The 18,970-nt window shown below is 32.6% G+C and overlaps 1 protein-coding gene across 4 annotated transcripts in view; it reads right to left on the reverse strand.

The window, feature by feature from the left end:
* The window catches only part of C9H8orf34 (chromosome 9 C8orf34 homolog), a 475,930-nt gene that overhangs the window by 272,482 nt on the left and 184,478 nt on the right, over positions 1-18,970 (reverse strand). For 3 of the 4 annotated variants that reach the window (XM_030937845.1, XM_030937846.1, XM_030937844.1), the window contains exon 7: positions 15,062-15,228. In XM_030937845.1, coding sequence (XP_030793705.1) covers positions 15,062-15,228 — 167 coding nt within the window. Of the gene's footprint in view, positions 1-15,044; positions 15,229-18,970 lie in introns of those variants that run through there. The other variant, XM_030937847.1, reaches the window with a different exon arrangement.

Raw genomic sequence — 18,970 nt, forward strand, 5'->3', positions numbered from 1 at the left:
TTCTAGCCGTATGTCAATACCACATTGTCTTGATTATTATAGCCTTAGGGTAAGTCTCGCAATCAGATCCTGTAATTCCACTGATGCTGTTTTTGGCCATTCAAGGTCATTATTTCCATATAAACTTTAGAATTTGAATGTCAACTTTCTAAGCCTATTAGAAATTCATTTGAAACTGTACTGTGTCATAGAGATTTAATTTAACAATATTTTTAAGTGTATATATCTATGTGTATAAGGGGTATTCATCTGTAATTTTCTTCTTCTTTTTTTAATGTTTTTGCCAGGTTTTGGTATCAGCTATGGTGGTTTTCAAACAACCCGAGAAGTGTTCCCTCTGTTCTATTTTCTGAAAGAATTTGTTACATTTGGCATTATTTCTTCTCTAAATACGTGATTGAATTCACCAGTAAAATCATGTGAACTGGAAGTCTTCTTTTTGGAAAGCATTTTGCTTACAAATTTAACTTCTTTAACCTACATGGGACTATTTAGATGTACTTTTCTTGTTTTATATCTGATGTGATATGTTCTGCCAGAATATTTTTCCATTATATCTAAATTGGCAAATATGTTGGCATACATTTGTTTGTAATAGTCTTTTGCTATCCTTTGTGTCTGTAAGATTTGTAGTAAAATCAGTCCCTGTCTTTCATTTCCAATATTGATAATTTGTGGTTCTCTATTTTTTCCTTTGTCAGTACTACTAGGAATTTTTCAGTTTTGGCATTGCTAATATTCTGTATGTTCACATATTTTGATTTCATTGATTCATTTTATCTGTATTTTTCCTTTTTTCTATTTATTTGAATACAATTTGAATATATTTTCTAGCTTTTTAAGATAGAAACTTATATGAACGATTTTAAAACATTCTTCTTTAAAGCTGTGGGTTTCTCATTAACCACTGTTTTGGCTATATCTCCACAAAGTTTATGTGTTGTATTTTTATTATTTAGCTTGAATTATTTTCTAAGTTTTCTTTTTATTTTTCTTTGACCTATTTGTTAGTAAAAGTGTCTGATTTCCAAATATTTTGAGATTTTCCTAAATGTCCATTATGGATTTCTAATTTAATCATGTTGTGATACAAGTATAGAAAGTTAACCCTGCCTATGGACTATTTCCATAAACATTTCATCTGCACTTGACAATAATTTGTATTCTGCAGCTGTTTGGCATATTGTACTATAAATTTTAATCTACAGTAAATGTTGATACTGTTATTCCAATCTTCTATATCCCTACTGATTTTTCACTACTTTTCTATCAATTATTTAGAGAAATGTGTTTAACTATCCATCCACGATACACTATTTGTCTTTTTTTTGTTTTGTTTTGTCAGTTTTTACTTTATGTATTTTGAAACTCTGTTTCAAATGCATATACATTTAGGATTGTTTTGTATTCCTGTTAAATATGCTTTTTATCATTAAGCTATAACTTTCTTTTGCCTACTTTTTGCATATAATTATTTTGCTAACTTTATACTTTGAACCTCTCTGGCCTTCAGAGTGTGAATCTTATAGTGTGCTTACAAGTTTTGCTTGTTTATCCAGTCTGACAACCTCTGCCTTTTAACTGGTGTGTGTAATTCATTTATGCTTAATGTAATTATTAATATGTTCAGGTTTAAGTTTACTATTCTGCTATTTTCTATTTGCCCCACCTGCTTTGTATTCATTAGTTCCTCCTTAGTCAAATTTATTTTAGTATTCTATTTGATGTTTTATATTAGCGTTTTAGGGAAATCTCTTTGTATATTTTTTTTCATATTTTTAAGTGACTGCTCTTGGAATTAAAGAAATGCATTCCTAATTTATTATGTTCTTCTTACAATAAATATTATATCACCTCTTATAATAATGTAGAAGCTTTAGCAGTGTAATTTCATTTGCTCTCATTCTTTGTGCTGTTTTATCACATAATTTTACTGCTGTGTTTATTATAAACTCTATACTGCCTTACTTGTATTTTTGTTTTCAGCAGTCAGTTGTCTTTGAAAATTAATGAAAAGTAAGATAGTCTTACATATTCACGATTTCAGATAATCTCCATTCTTTTCTATAGATACGATTTTCCCTCTGGTATCATTTCCTTCTAGCCTGAGGGATGCTTTAACAGTTTTTATAATGCAGGTCTGCTGATAACATGTTCTCTCAGCTTTTGCTTAATTATCTTTATTTTGCCATCATTTTGAACAATATTTTTACTGGATGTAAAATTTTGGAAGGCATTTCTTTTTGAGCACTTTAAAGCTATTATTCCATTGTGTTTTGGCCTTAGTTATTCCTGATATGGTATCAGCTAATATTTCATCATTGTTCCACTACTGTACTATCTTTTTTTCTCTGAATACTATTGAGTTTTTCTATCTATAACTGAATTTTAGCAGTTTGGCTATAATATGTGTATTAGTCTGTTTTCATGCTGCTAATAAAGACATACCTGTGACTGGGTAATTGATAAGAAAGAAAAAGAGTAAGTTTAATGACTCACAGTGTCACCTGGCTTGGGAGGTCTCACAATCATGGAGGAAGGCAAAAGGCATGACTTACACGGTGGCACACAAGGCAGAATGAGAACCAAGTGAAAGGAGAAACCTCTTATAAAATAATCAGATCTCATGAGACTTATTCGCTACCACGAGAACAATATGGGGGGAACCACACCCAGGATTCAGTTTTCTGCCACTGGGCCCCTCCCACAACAGGTGGGAATTATGGGCGCTACAATTCAAGTTGAGATTTGGTTGGGGACACAGCCAAACCATATCAAGAGTTTTCTGAGCCTGTTTTATCCAGAACTTCTTATGGATTCATGCTTTTAACCAAATTTGGGGATAAAACAGACACTATTTCTTAAAATGTTTTTTCCCATTATTTTTCTTTCATTATCTGCATAATTCTGATAACATTTCTTATTATTTTGTATGTTCCCCTGATCAATGAAGCTTGTTTTATTTTTTCTTTAATCTTTGCTCTTCAATTTGAATTATTTCTGTTGACCTATCTTCAAAATTGCTGATATTTTTTCTGCATTATTTGATAAGCTATTAGTCTTACAAAATGGTTTTAAAAATTTCAGATATTAAACTTTTCAGTTCTAGATTTTTCTTTGGTTCTGTTTCCAGTTTCAATTTCTCTGCTGAGATTTTCCATCTGTTTACTCCTTGTGATCTTTTCCTTTAAATGCATACAATATGTACAATAATTGCTTTTTACAAGTCTTTGTTAGCTAATTACAACATTTGCATATATTGAGGTCTGTTTCTATTGTTTACTTTTTGTTGATTCTTTTTAAGGATGCTGGCTTATCTGGTCTTCTCTAAAGGATGCTGAGTTTTGTTCTGTCAGGAATTAAATTATTCACCGACCCACTTCACCTTTGTACTCATGGGTTTAGTTGGGTCTATTTAAATGTTTTCCTCATTCTTAGGCGTGGCTCTCAATTCAGTGTATGTCCCTCATGTTTGACTTTTCCAAGGTTTCCTTTGAGTGCCCAAGGAATTCAGGGAGATTTATTCTTTCTCACTGGGTGAAAGCTCTGATGTGTCCCAGCTCAGTTTGGTTTCTGTTTCTCTATTCACTTCTCAAACACAATAACCATTCTCTCAGGTCTTGAGTAGTCTTGCATCCCAGAGCATCCCAGTATTCAGCTAAGAATCTAAGAGGAACGCCCCTGTAGACTTTGTCCACACCCTCTTCTCAGCTTTCTTCTTTTGGGGTTCAACAAGCACCAGTCACCTAGGCAACCCCAAATGCCAGTCTCTTGCTTCTTAGATCTGTGGGATCACCACTCTTCATTCTACACCTGAGTTCTACCTTCAAACAAGCTGGCCAGGGAAATGTCACCATGAGGAAAGCCAGGGTGAAACACAGAGCTCACCTTGTTTATTTCCCTACTCTCAAGAACCAAACACCTGTGCTGCCCTTTGTTGAGAGTCTAAAGAGTCAAGTTCAGATATTTTGTCCAATTATATAACTGCTCAATGTGGAGGGTTACAGCCAGTACGACCAGTTATTCTGTCATGACTGGAAACAAAGCCCCCTCTATTAAATTCAAAAGCTTTGTTTATCAGAAGGAAACTACATATATACTCATGTAAATATAAAATATTAATACGAATTTGTATTTTAATGTTTACGTGTTGCATAGTTAGTGTATAATTGCAGGTTTTGGAATCTGACTCCTGAGTACCAACTATGTAATCTGGGTAAATTTTGTTTATCAAGAATCTGTGTCCTTTTCTGTGGTGAAAATAATATTTCCTGACCCACTGTATTTTTGTGATTGTTAAATAATATACAGAAATAATTTAGCACAGTACATTGCATATTGTAAATGTACATAAATGTTAATGTTATTCTATATGAATTATATGCAAAAGTATCTAGAAAGCACATCACTAAAACATCAACAGTAATTATTTCAAGGTAATATTTATTCATCCATTTTGACTTCTGTATTTCCATGCTTTCTATATTAAGTATCTTTTCATAATTAAAATTAATATTATTTAAAAGGAAATTTGAATCCCAGATGATTTGACATTAAAAGACCTTGAAATTAGCCTATATTGAATTACAAATGCCAATAGTTTTTTCAGAAAATCATTTTTTGTTCATATGTCTAAAATTTTTTGCTTATTAGGAAGGTATTAAACTATGAAAGCATGCTAATAGTATGCATATTTTAATATTGAAGTGGCAGAAAGAACTAAGAATGTTAAGATACTGAAACAATTTTAAGATCAGTAATGACCATATATGGCTTTTCTCACTTGGTTTTCTTTGTTTATGGAAAAATTACTTAAACTGCTGCTTACTAGAGAAAGCAATAATACAACTTGAAAAACAAATAATAAGTTTTTAAATATGCATATTATGATGGTATTACTCTTTATGATTACAGAGTATATTTTAAACAAAATGACATTTCTAAAGGAACAATCAGGTTTGTTACTTGGCAGAAAAATAAATAACGAGCAATAATCTAAACCTTGAGCAAATAATCTAAACCTTATTGTAAAAGAAATATTGCTTTTGTGATTTTGGTGGGTTTTAAAAAAATATTTGTTCTTGGATAAGTAGAGACTGATTATAAAAATAAAGAAATAAAACGTATGGCTTTTTTTTTTTTTTTTTTTTTTTTTTTTGAGACATAGTCTCGCTCTGTCACCCAGGCTGGAGTGCCGGGGCATGATCTCGGCTCACTGCAAGCCCCGTCTCCCAGGTTCACACCATTCTCCTGCCTCAGCCTCCCGAGTAGCTGGGACTACAGGTGCCCGCCACCACTCCCGGCTAATTTTTTGTATTTTTAGTAGAGATGGGGTTTCACCATGTTAGCCAGGATGGTCTCCATCTCCTGACCTCGTGATCCACCTGCCTCGGTCTCCCAAAGTGCTGGGATTACAGGCGTGAGCCACCGTGCCTGGCCAATAAAATGTATGTTTTTAAGACTTTCTATCTCTCAATTGAAAGCTTTATGTTAGAAAATAACTCCACTCACATTCTCAATTTTCCTTATCAAAATAGAGTTGCATGGAACTCGTTTGGCACTTTTGTGTTTAGACTCTATATATGAACAAAGATGTTTCCTGTCTTAAACTACTTTCTATAAAAGATGCCCTTAACTCAGCCACCAAGATGCAGAACTCAGATGGTATCAAAATATTACCAATGAAAGTTTCAGATCATAAATGCCAAAAAGTCCATAAAGAAAAGATAAGCAAATCAGATTTAACCTGGGAGAAAAAAAGAAAAGGAAAAGTTTTGTCCCTTTTCCCTGACATCTCTTGATATATTTCTTATATTATTAGATGTGGATTCTCTGTATTGTGAGAAGATAAGAGAATGCATTGTAATACAAAGGTAGTGTATAGCCTGTATAAGCTTTGGAAAATGTTTACTTCTTTGAGGCAGGCTTGGAATTCTGCATATTCCATTCCCATTATAAGTTGGAATTCATTGGGGCCAATAAAGTCGTATGTTTCTACAAGCCATCTTTTCCGTGCTACAGGAAAACCCCAGAGTGTCTATGACTATAAATCAGGGAGACAAGTAACCTTGTATTAGGTTGGTGCAAAAGTAATTGCTGTTAAAAGTAGTGGCGAAACTGCAATTTCTTTTGCACCAACCTAATAACAAAAACAAATGCATATACATATAATAGAAAATCAGATATATGATTTTACATTTTGATACTTTTTAAATAAAAAGCTTGAATATTTCAAGTTGTTTAAAATAATTGGTTCAAACTATATGAAAAATTTGAACATGATAATGTTCTTTTATAATGAGTGTACTGACTTTAATTAGGCGAATAGGCCAAGATTCATTCTAACACATTAGGGAAAATTCAAGTTCTATGCCATGATCTTTTCAGAAAGTTGTCTGTGATCTTTAAAAGAAAGGAAGAAATTGGAAGTAAGACTTAACTATCGAGAAGATGGTACTTGTTGAAATAATTTCTAACTATGTGGAGCATTTCTAACTGAAATATTTAGGATAAGACTAAGCATTTAAACCCCTAAGACCAAACTTCTATGGTCTTACTTTATAACATGCACGAGACTTATATGCTAAAGACAGGAGAACCGTTGGTATTAAAATGATATGAATTATAGTAACAAGTCTTTTCTTTAGCTCTAATTCTTCTTTTTTTTTTTCTTTCTGAGACAAAGTCTCACTCTATTGCCCTGGCTGGAGTGCAGCGGTGCCATCATAGCTTACTGCAGCCTCAACCTACTGGGCTCAAGTGATCTTCTCCCCTCAGCCTCCCAAGTAGCTGGGACTACAGACATACACCACCACACCTAACTAATTTCCTTTTTATTTTTAGTAAATATGAAGTCTCTCTATGCTGCCCAGGCTTGTCCTGAACTCCTGAACTCAAGCAATCATCCCACCTAATGCCTACTGAAGTTTTAGGATTACAGGTGTGAGCCACCATGCCTGGAACTAGCTCTAATTCTTTATCAAATACACTGAGTACTTTCCATGCATGATTTTACTTCACTTTCACAAAACCCTAAGATATGAGTATTGTTATTACTGATAATGGACTGATACTTGAAGAAAGAAAGTTACTTTCCTTAAATCATATAATTAGGGTCAGTTGCGAAGCTTCAAAGGTCATGCTATTATTACTTCTAATACTATGCTATTTTCTCTTCCATATAATTAATTTCCTGCAATAAATTTAAACTTTGTTTTACCATATTAATAATTCTCTATTTTAAATTCTTTCTTTCTTTTTTTTTCTTTTTTCTTTTTTGAGATGCAGTCTCACTCTGTCGCCCAGGCTGGAGTGCAGTGGCACTATTTTGGCTCACTGCAACCTCTGCCTACTGGGTTCAAGCAATTCTCCTGCTTCAGCCTCCCGAGTAGCTGGGGTTACAGGCATGCACCACCATGCTCGGCTAATTTTTTTGTATTTATAGTAGAGACAGAGTTTCACCATATTGGCCAGGCTCATCTCAAACTCTGACCTTGTGATCTGCCCACCTTGGCCTCCCAAAGTGCTGGGATTACAGGCGTGAGCCACCGTGCCTGGCTTCTATTTTAAATTCTTTAAATACAGAGTCCTCCCAAATGTCAGTAATGAAAAAGTAATTATGAGAGCGTATGAGAGCATTTAAGAAGTGAAAAAGAGCTAGTTCAACAAATCCTCTTTTGCAATTCTTGAAAAAGTTTTAAAGAAATTAAAACTGATTTTGAGTTTTTTTCTGTCATTAAGTGCCAGAGATAAAAAATAAATACATAAAATTGTATATGAAATTTTAAGTTTATACTAGATATAAGAAATTCATCATTTATTAAAATAAGACATTCAATTTTTTGCAGAAATAAACCAAAAAATTGAAAACTAAAATAAAATCACTAGATTTTATCTCAATTAGAACACTTACTTTTTTTTTCCATTTTGTTCTTTAGTGCTCCTCTATTTAATAGTTTCAGAGCAATTTTTTAAAAAAATAATGTTGTTATGGTTATGTTCTCTCTGAAATTATTGAACATAAGACATTTTTAAAAGAAAAATCCTAAGATTTTCATTTCAAAAATAATTCACACATAGGACTAGTTTAACATTTGGGATTCTGAAAATGTGTTTATAATATTCTTTTTAAAAATACTTGAATAAAACCTCATAAAAGCTTCCATTTTTCAGATGTCGAAAATAATTGACAAGTTTTGTGCCCACTCTTCTGTTAATATGTATTTAGTGTTAAAATTCAATAACAATTATTATTATTTTTTAGACAGAGTTCCACTCTGTCGCCCAGGGCGGAGTGCAGTGGCATAATCTCGGCTCACTGTAACCTCTGCCTCCCAGGTTCAAGTGATTCTCCTGCCTCAGTGTCCCGAGTAGCTGGGATTACCGGCATGTGCCACCATGCCCGGCTAATTTTTTGTATTTTTAGTAGAGATGCGATTTTGCCATGTTGGCCAGGCTGGTCTTGAACTCCTGACCTCAGGTGATCCACTGGCCTCGGCTTCCCAAAGTGCTGGGATTACAGGCATGAGCCACCGTACCCAGTCAACTACAATAACTTTAAGGTTTCTATTTAGAGATATTTTAGTAAGTTGTTGGGAATATTGCAATATATGAAAATTTAAATGGATCCCTATAGTTATACATTTGATTTTTAGTAAGTTCAGCAAGAGTCTTAATGCTGCTTTAATATCTGTTGGTTTTGATGTTAAAATGCAATTAATTGCTGAATTAATTATGCTTCTTTGCACATTTTCAACCAAGAAGAAAACTACAGTAAAATTACGATTTTGCACTGCTTTCAAATGACTTTTAAATAGAGTACAAAATTTAAATTCAGTCAAGTTAGATGAAAATTATTACTATGGCTAAATGATCTTGAAATATAGCATCACCATTTTATAAAGCATTTGAAGTGGGCAAGTTTGTTTCAAAAGCAACAATACCCTAATAATATGTAACACGACTTTTCAATTTAGCTGAGGTTTGTTTACACAGTGAATTAATGTGAAACTATCAAATTGTGCTGCTTCAAACATTTTCATGTTTATAAATATAATTCAAGAAGTTTTTAAGCTTGCAGATTTTCAACTTTTTATAATTTTATTTAAATAAAGCATGTAAACATATAGTACAAATTTCTAGCTTCTCTATATCTCCTTGTCTCTCCACCTTATTCCTACCCTAAGCCCAACTTTTGCTACTAGAGACACATATGTAGGCAGAAAACATTTTTCTTTTCCTCCTAGGAATTACACGCTTACACAGAAGAAAATGAAAGACAGTAGAATAATTTTCTATACATCTTAACCGAATCATCTATCCTTGCTTTAATATCCATATTAAAAATGAAAAATGTAGTGCTTTGTATTGATATAGCCAACATTTTGGCTTGCAAATACATATATAGCTTTACCTCTTATCCTTTCAAGTATTTAATTTTATTGTGTTGTAGGAAACATAAATTTTTGCTGTTTGTAGGCAATTTCCCAAAGCCAAAGAAAGCTTTCTTTTTTCCTTTGTCTATAGCATACAAAAAGTATCCGGGTTCAAGGATATAAATTTACCTGGAAGAAAAGCTTCGTATAGAAATTCTAGTGTCTTTTGTTAAATATTCCTGTTAGCCATGACAAAAGGAAAAAAATTAAATGCATGTTAGAGAAATATCTCATTTTTTTTTATCCTCTCAACATCCCTGTGGAGTAGCAAGGTCATATGTAGTCACCAGCACTTTACAATTAATTACTTTTACCTGAGGTGGCAATTTAGCAAGAGGTAGCATAAGGGCTAGACCTGGGTCATTAGAGTATAAGCTGGTGCTTTGGCCATACACCGCTAACACAACCACATATGTATATCATTCTGTGTCTCATGTCTTTGCAAGGTACTCAGTGAAAAGCTGTAACATAAACATGAAAAAATATATTACTCTGTATTATTGGTATGTGTCAAAAGACGTGTAACTTATTCAAAGTGATAAATAGGTTTTAAACAACTCTTTTCACAAATATATTGGAAATGGCTGTGTCTTAAAGAAATTTTCCAATAGGTGTATAATTGAGATAAGAGGCATTTGTCAATAATTTGTTAATGAGTTTAGATTTCACTTTCAAACTACTGACATTTATTCTACTATGTTGATTTATTTTTACCATTGGAAATTTTCTACAGAAAAATAAAGCAATATTTCTTACTAAACACCATAAAAGTAAATCACATAGGATGATGTATATATTTTGGTGCCATGCAGATTTATATTTATTTAAAGGATAATCTCTATCATTTGCAAATGTTTTACTATTTTGCTGAAAAGAAACAAAAGTGAAGAATGAAGAGTATGAAAAACAAAACAATTCTAAATACAAAACAAGTAAATCTAGAAGGTAATAAAAGGGACTGAGTCACATTTAGCAAAAAAAAAAAAAGAAAGAATCCTAAATAAAGCTTTTTAACACGATAATACGATGAAAATGAATCATAAAGAAACCATTTTCTCAAGTCTGTGCTAGAATTATTTCATAACTTATGTGATTTTTCCTACTCTAAGCAGTTCATTTTTTAAGTGCTCCTATAAAATATATCAGGAAGGAGGACATAAGAAAGTGACACAAACTGCATTAGCCAAAGCAAGATTTCATCTCTTACAAAGAAAAAAAAAAAAAAAAGGAAAGAAAGAAAGAAAAGAAAAAGAAAGTCCTTAGATTTCTTATGAATAATCTTTTTTATGAAGAAACTTCATTTTAAAGTGATAAATTTTCTGTTATCCTGTTTACTTCCAATGACCAATATTCAAAAGATCAAAAGAAACAAAAAGATAAAAAGAGTTTCTATGAGATGACTTGGCAGATATTTTATTCAATGTCTTCTATAATTACAGCACCAATTTCAGAGGTGCTTAAAATGATTATATCTTAAAAATTCACAAGTTTGTATGTTTTAGATTATTTTACATACTTTATTAAAATATAGGTACATGCATAGGTAGGTAGATTTTTCTTTAAACATTTAGTGCTCCCTCTCTCTCCTTTTTAAAGAAATTTTACATCACCAAATGACAGCATTCATTTCTCATTAGGCAAAAAGCATGTTCTTATTTTGCCAATGTGGGCGCATTCTTCTTTAAGAAGCCTCCAATTTAAAAAACGGAACAGAGAGTGAGTATTTACTTGATAAAGATTGATCAGAATGTAAGAAAAAAAGTGTCAAATTATCACCTTAATGTGTTAACTCCTTCTAGTAAATCATTTTTATTTTACAAAATTTGGTAACATGTTGAGGTAATAGAAACTCAATGTATATTCAGCAAAGAATCCCAGCATAATTATACTTGTTCTTGATTATTCATCTTAAAACAGATAAAATGTACTTGCAATCACCTTGTTGCAATGTAATTTTACTTTTGATTTTGGATTTTATATAATTACAGGCTAAGACCAAAAAGTATAAAACATAATTAATATTGTTTTCCTTTTTAGCATCTCTGGAATTTGATTTTTAGATACTTGCCTCATCATCAATTCTGAGAAAGTTTAATAAATTTTTAATAAACTTTTATAAATTGTACGGGATAGTAATACCCCATATTAGAATGTAGAAGAAAAGTAGTTGTATTTTTTAAATAATATTGATGATATTTTTAAATGAATATCAATCATAAAGAGAATAATCAAAAACATGACTGAAACTCGCCTTTCAACAAGAGTAAGATGAAAATGCATCTAATCTAAGAAAAAATGGGCACATGTTTCCAAGGTGAAATATCTTTTAAACTAATGAAGTTCCTCAAATGCTCTCTGACAATTAATGTAGTAAAATATACAGGGATTTTTATAGATCTTTTCTTTTTCTTTTTTTCTTTTTTTTTTTTTTTTTGAGATAGAGTCTCCCTCTGTCACCCAGGCTGGACTACAGTGGCATGACCACAGCTCACTACAAACTCGACCTTCCAGACTCAGTCCAATAGCTAGGACGATAGGTGCATGCCACCACACTCGACTAATATTAGTAATTTTTGTAGAGATGAACTTTCGTCATGTTTCCCAGGCTGGTCTCAAATTCCTGGGCTCAAGCAATCCACCCAACTCAGTCTCCCAAAGTGTTGGTATTATAGGCTTAAGCCACTATGCCCAGCAATAAATCTCTCATTCTACCATTGTAACTTGTCATTCCATTTTTGAAAATTGTTTATTAATTTAAAAAAATATGTGAAGATTCTCTATAACATTTTATTTGTAATGGTCATTAATTGCCAGAACAATTACTAAAATATTTGTACTAAAATATTTGAAAATATCTTATATTTGAGCATGAGATGACTTGGCAGATATTTTATTCAATGTCTTCTATAATTACAGCACCAATTTCAGAGGTGCTTAAAATGATTATACCTTAAAAATTCACAAGTTTGTATGTTTTATTATCTGACAAGTGTTAATTCCATAGTAAGCTACTTTTGCAATGTGAATTTATAAGGAGCATTTAAAGCAATCTTACAGAAAATATTTAATCTACTTAAAAATTACAGGTGTTGTACTATAGTATTTTCATACACCTAAAACATTTAGAAAAGACATCCACAAATATATAATTAAACAACTGTGAATAATTAAATATTAATCAGTATATATTAACAATGATAGTTTCCTTAATAAACAAAACAAGAGTCAATAGTTATTACTAACTTCTACTAGTTCAACTAAAAGGATTTTTTTCCCTTCAAATCAACCAATTTTATTGAGGAATAGTCCTTTTTTATATTAATGTCAACTAATAATTATACCTTTCACTTATTTATCACTTCACAAGGTTTACAGAGTGTTTTCCATGCATAATAAATATTTTTCAGCCAGTTATTTCTTGGTATAGATAACAAAGACAAGTTAAACATTTAAAAACACATAAGCTATAGCAAACTCATCTACAAAATGTTGCAGATTCAAAAAGATTTTAAATATCAGATGTCTCTATTGCATCTTATAATGATTCTATATAAACTCTATAAAATTTGATTTCACATAAATTTCCAAGAACTTAGCGTATTTTTCTCAAATAGACACAATCACATGTGTTTCACTGGAATTGGTTTCAAAAACAAGAAATTGAATATGGTATTATTTTAGGGGAAAGCCCAGTGGACTTGTAACATTCCAAGCTATCACGGGATAATCTCATGACCTAGAGACCAACATTATTACACTGCTTGCCACCTGGGCTGAGATATGTGGAATTACATGGAGAAAGTCCAAACCTTCAACTATCTCTTATTATTAAACTTGCTGAGACCACAGGCTAAAATGTCTAAATAAAGAATTAATGAAGACTAGTTATTAATTGCTCATCATTAGATAGTCTCCAAGACTCAATCCTTAGTCTTCAGCTTGGGAGACTAGAACCTTCAGCCAGGGCAGCTGAGATCTAGGGAGTACCAGCATGGAGTGAACACCTGCATCTCCTGAAAGAAACCCTGGATCTCACTTGCCCCTTTCCTGCTACTGTCCGAAGCAGAGAAACCATTTACAGGCATAGTTATGGAGCACAATCACAAAGCAGCCCATACCTATGTGAGCAAACCTACAAAGACCACACCCTGCCTGCTGAGTTTACATCTATTTGCTTTTCAGGACTAGCCAGAGGAATCGGCTTCTCTAGGAAACATTCCTGGATCACCGTCCCTTACCTCTGCTTTAGCTATTACCCCTATACACAACCATGTGCTTCATCCAATTAGCGCAGGTAGTGACGTATTGACGTTTGTATCTTGAACATTACAATGTAAAATTCCTTTAAACACAGATGATAATGATTTTACTTTTATGTTCCCGGGCCCAAGCCAAGTGCTAGCATATAGTAAGTGCTCAGTAAATGTTTGTTGAATGACGCTACCACTGCCACATAGGGCACGTTTGCCATGTTAATGATTTGGAGGAGAGGAAAAGACCCAATTGGAAGAGACCAACAGCACGTAATGAAAACGCCATGATACAGTCTCCTTAATGCCAGCATGAATGCAGTTTTTACAGCATCAGAAAACATCTTTCAAACCTGTCAACATGGACTAAATAACACCTTTGTAGGCCTATGCAGGAAGACAATATATCATTTTTTATAATGATAGCATTTTACTGCCATAAACACTTAAAACCAAGGAATCTCATTTTTTAACAAAAACCTCAGAAAATGGCCTATATTTTTCTGAGATTCCATATTCTATATGTAAAATGTGTTTAAGGCTTTCAAATAATTATATTATTTATTCTGTTTCTAAATAAAACACAATAGTATATTGTTACAGAGTATTTAAAAATTATACTCTATTTTTAACAGAATAATTGATACCACTGACTTAAAAACTCACTGTTTTATATGTGGATCACTCTGAAATAACATTTCATTTTCTTCCTTCAGAAAAATGATGATCCAAAGAGAAGTTCAGTTTAAAAATATATATGAAGAGATTTCTGATGATGCAAAAACATACAGATACTACATTAAAAATATAAAAGGATATCCTACATATACAAGATTAATAAGGTTTTCATGAAAGTAACAGACCTGAAGAAACTTTGAAATCTCCGCAAACTTTCCTGTCATTTATGGAAAACATGAAACACTAATTTACTATCGGCCCCTTTCAACTTTATTCTATTTCTCTAAAGCATCCTCAAAATAACAGGGGGACATTTTGGGGTGAGAGCTGAAATACGTACTTTGGGTATATTTTATAGACAATAGATGTAAACAAGGCAATTATTATCAGAGATTAAAGCAGACAGACTTGAATTTTGATCACAGGTGCACACAGAATAAAGCTTCATTACGTAGTCAGAAGGTAAAGTGCAGCATACACAAAGCACAAAATACAGTCTAATAAATATTCACATGCTTAGGGTGTTTCAATTTAGTTCTTACATGCAACTTTATGAGAGTCTAACGTAAATAAAATATGTACTAAATGCTTTCTTTTCCCTAAGACAAGGCTATTCAAAACTTCTAAAATCTCTTAATCACTACATATTTTTTACAATGCCAGAGAAGAAAATGAGAAATTATTAATTTTTAAAATTACCCAGCAATTCCATTGCATCATCTTCATTATCAATATCTTCTTCTGTTACAGATGGGGTAGGGCTGTGGATGGACTCAAAAGAATCTTGAGAGAGCATTGCGGCCAGGAGTTTCTTATGTTGCTGTTGCTGCTGTTTTAATCCTTTGTTCTTAGGCTCCATCTTTAAGCTGAAGAAATATTTAAATGTTAATTAGCTGTGATAAGTAAAGAAAATCTACAAACAAATGTCCATTTGGTTATTTTATTACACACATATGTGGACATGTTACTAAAGTTTTCCCCAAAGATAATGGAAATATCATCTTTCTTGAACACCCATGTGTGTCTCGCTAAGGAATTCCCAAGTGAGTATGGGGAAACTGAAATTTGGCTCACTTAAGAGGGCAGGTGCTAATCTACTCCTACCTATTGTTGCCATGTGGAAATTAAAGTCTACTCGATGAGTCTTCTGATTTTTAAAGAAGAGCTGGAAAGTCCAGATTATTAGTCCCTGATTTACAAAGCAAATGCATGTTAAGGAAAACACATGCAATGGAATAAATATTTTAAACTATTAAGATGTTTTAAAATACTCAACTTTAAATTCTTTTGCGTATGTGTATATAGTTGTCTCAACACCATTTGTTATAAAGACTATTCTCTCCCTCATTGAATTGTCTTGCTTTTATTTATAGTGCTTTTGAGTCTATTTCTTTGTATAGTTTTATTAGTGACTGCTCTTCCTGTTACAATATGTGTATGTATATTGTATCACATTCAGTAGACTGTTGTATTAGTGTCAACATTTACCACTTGGGGTGTATAGATACCTTACTTCCATTTTGGACCCTTTAGTTTCTCTACTTTTAAATATTATTGAGTATCAGATGGTGTTACATTTTTTGTTTCAATAGTTAAATATCATTTCTAAAACTCGTGAGGATAGTCCATTGTATATACCCGTATTTCTGCTCTTTCTGTTTTCCTTTCTTCCTTCCTGACGTTTTGAGGTAGATACTTTCTTGTCACTGAGGTAGATTCACTGTTACCACTCAGCTCTCCTAGCATCTTTAGTGGGGAAAGGGACTCTCAGGTCTGGCAGGGAAGGAAAGCATGTCCCCTAACCGTTTATTGTCAGCGAGAATCGGCAATACCCCTGGCCTATGTCTCTGGCTTCTCCTGGTGGTGTTGGTGTGGCTACTGTTCAATCAGGGGAAGAAATAACCTACATGGGCCACCTTCTCTTGCTATTTTGGGAGCAAGGAAATGCCCCTTATTCTGTTGAGTGGGGAACTGCAAGGAGCCCTGCTGCTAAGTTGTTCCTCTAGTCCCTCAGGTGCCTAACCATTCCACCTTCCTCTTTACCCTTGTCACAGTTCTCTTTTGGTGCCTCTTGTTTATTTCAGGGTTTATATGAGTATGTAGTGAGGGACAGCAGAAAGCAATTAGTCTGCACCATCTTGTTCAAACGCAAGTGACACGACTTGTTAATTAGAAAGGGCAACTGATATCTTTACACTGGAAAAATCTGGTGGACATCACCTGCACCAAGTGATCAAACTTAGCATCACCAATAATACTGGACAAATTGACATTACGTACTTCCTAATATGATATAATAAGAAAGTACATCCCATCAACTATGTAGAATTTTTTTCCCAAAAATGTCTAATCTGAATTTAATCAGAGAACAATCAGACAAATGCAGATTTCAGGAATTTTTTCAAGATAACTGGCCCATAGTCTTCAAGAATGTAAATGTCAGAGAAAGGAAACAAAAGGCAGAGGACTGTTGTAGATTATAGAAGACTAAAAAGACTTGACAACTGGATTCTACACATGATCCTTTATTAGATGCTAGATAAAAAAGAAATAAACAAGTATACAAAAATCCATAAAGGACTTTACTGGAAAAATTGAAGAAATCTGAAAATGGACTTTACATTAGATAACTTTATGGTGGGATTGGTTTGATATGATGATTATATTATGGGCACATAAGAAAATAGCTTTATTCCTAAGAAATACATGCTGAAGAATAACAATTAACATTTTATAATTTATTTGTAGATGGTCCAGCAAAAAATAGAATATGATATATGATAGATCTATAGATAATAGGTCATAGGTAAAATAAAGATGGTAAAATGTTGATTGGTGAATGCAGGTGGGGGGTATGTGGATCTTGATATGACTACTTTTAAATGTTCTGTGGTTTGAAACTTTTAAAAGTAAAAAGGTAAGGGAAAAAATAAGAACAAATACATGAAAGCAACACATGTTAGCAATATTTATTTTAATTTTATCTTCCTTCCCAACTTAGGTTCCCAACAGAAATGGGATTGTTGCTAAGAGGTTGTAAAAATGCCTCCCTTTTTAAGTAATTTTTTAATTAGACTAACCCTCGATATCATTCCAAATAATTAAAGAAAATTATGTTTACTCTTTAATAGTGGAGATAAAACATAAATATTCACTTGAAAATGGAAGGAAGTTTATTTAGCTCCAGTCTCTTGCCAGGACATCTGTCCTCTGCATCATTGCATTATGTGTCTTCTAAACTGAGAACAATGTAACAATGTTACAGTCTTCCTTGACCAACTTTATTCATTGAGAAGTAAACAAAACCAGTCAAAACAAAATTTTAATTTGGATTTCTTAGCTGATAGATCTAACATGTTAAGCTGAATTAACACCTAAATTATTTATCTTAATTAAATTCATTTAAAATAACAATATTCATGTATTATTTTAGCCCCATTTGCTTTTGATTACTAGAAGGGATACAGATATTGCTTTGAATGACAATTGAACATAGTTCATTTACAAGATGAATAATTTGGGGCAAGTTACTTTTCCTTTCTTTCCTCAGCTTTGTTATCCATAATGCAGATTACTGTAGACTTCCAATGTATTTAATAATACAGTGGTTGGACTATTAAAAAGGGTTAATAAATGCAGAACAGTCCCTGGCAAATAGCTCTATTTATGTCTGTTTAATAAATCAATTAAATTTTCCTTCATAACTTTAAATTTTATATTATAAACTTAACAAAAGTTAATAGAATATTATACTTTATATACATTTTATGTTTTCATGTAAAAAGACAGTTATGGCTTTAAGGCAATTTTCCCCCTTAGGAGTTAAATAATAATTCACAAAGTGTAACTGTCTGAAGCAGATGTTATATGTACATTCTGACAACTGCTTCTGCTTACTATGTACCTAAATATATAGGATGGTTAGATATTAAATATTTTGTGCAAAATTAATATACACTGTATCTTGAGATGCTATTTTATATGAATAAGCATAAATCAAATGTCTATTTATAAAACATAATATAATGATTTCTAAAAGGCCAACATATCACCAAACATGCCTACTTACAGAAAAAGAGTATATCTATCCAAATATAAACTTAGAATTTTATTCCAGGTCCATACCTGTTTTTCTAGAATCCTTGGGGCTGGATGTGTCCTGTTGCATAAACTCTATATTATATAATACCTTCCAGAGGGTCTGTGGCCTCACCCTGTTATCAAATACATCAGTATTTCTCCATTATTATGTATTAGCATTCCCACTGACTGGGATAAATAATCTGCAGGGTTCAGATCAGGTTTCACTATAATGAATTACGAAAACAACTTTGGTTTTCAGAGCATTTTGAATTTCACTATTAGAGATAAGGATTGTGAGGAAAATATTTGAATAAATAACTGAGAGACGAAATCTCAAACACTGCTGTTAGGTCAAATAAGATGGGGGCTGAGACTTGAGGTTGGAATTTCAGAAGGCAGAGGTCATTTGAATGACACTGGGTAACTTGGACAAGAGGTCATCCTGTGACATTGACAAGGTCGCTTTCAATAGGTGGTGGGAATAACATTCTATTTGGAAAAGATTGCAAAATGAGGGGTCAGTGC

The sequence above is a fragment of the Rhinopithecus roxellana genome, chromosome 9, assembly GCF_007565055.1.
Source record: "Rhinopithecus roxellana isolate Shanxi Qingling chromosome 9, ASM756505v1, whole genome shotgun sequence".
NCBI classification, from domain to species: domain Eukaryota; kingdom Metazoa; phylum Chordata; class Mammalia; order Primates; family Cercopithecidae; genus Rhinopithecus; species Rhinopithecus roxellana.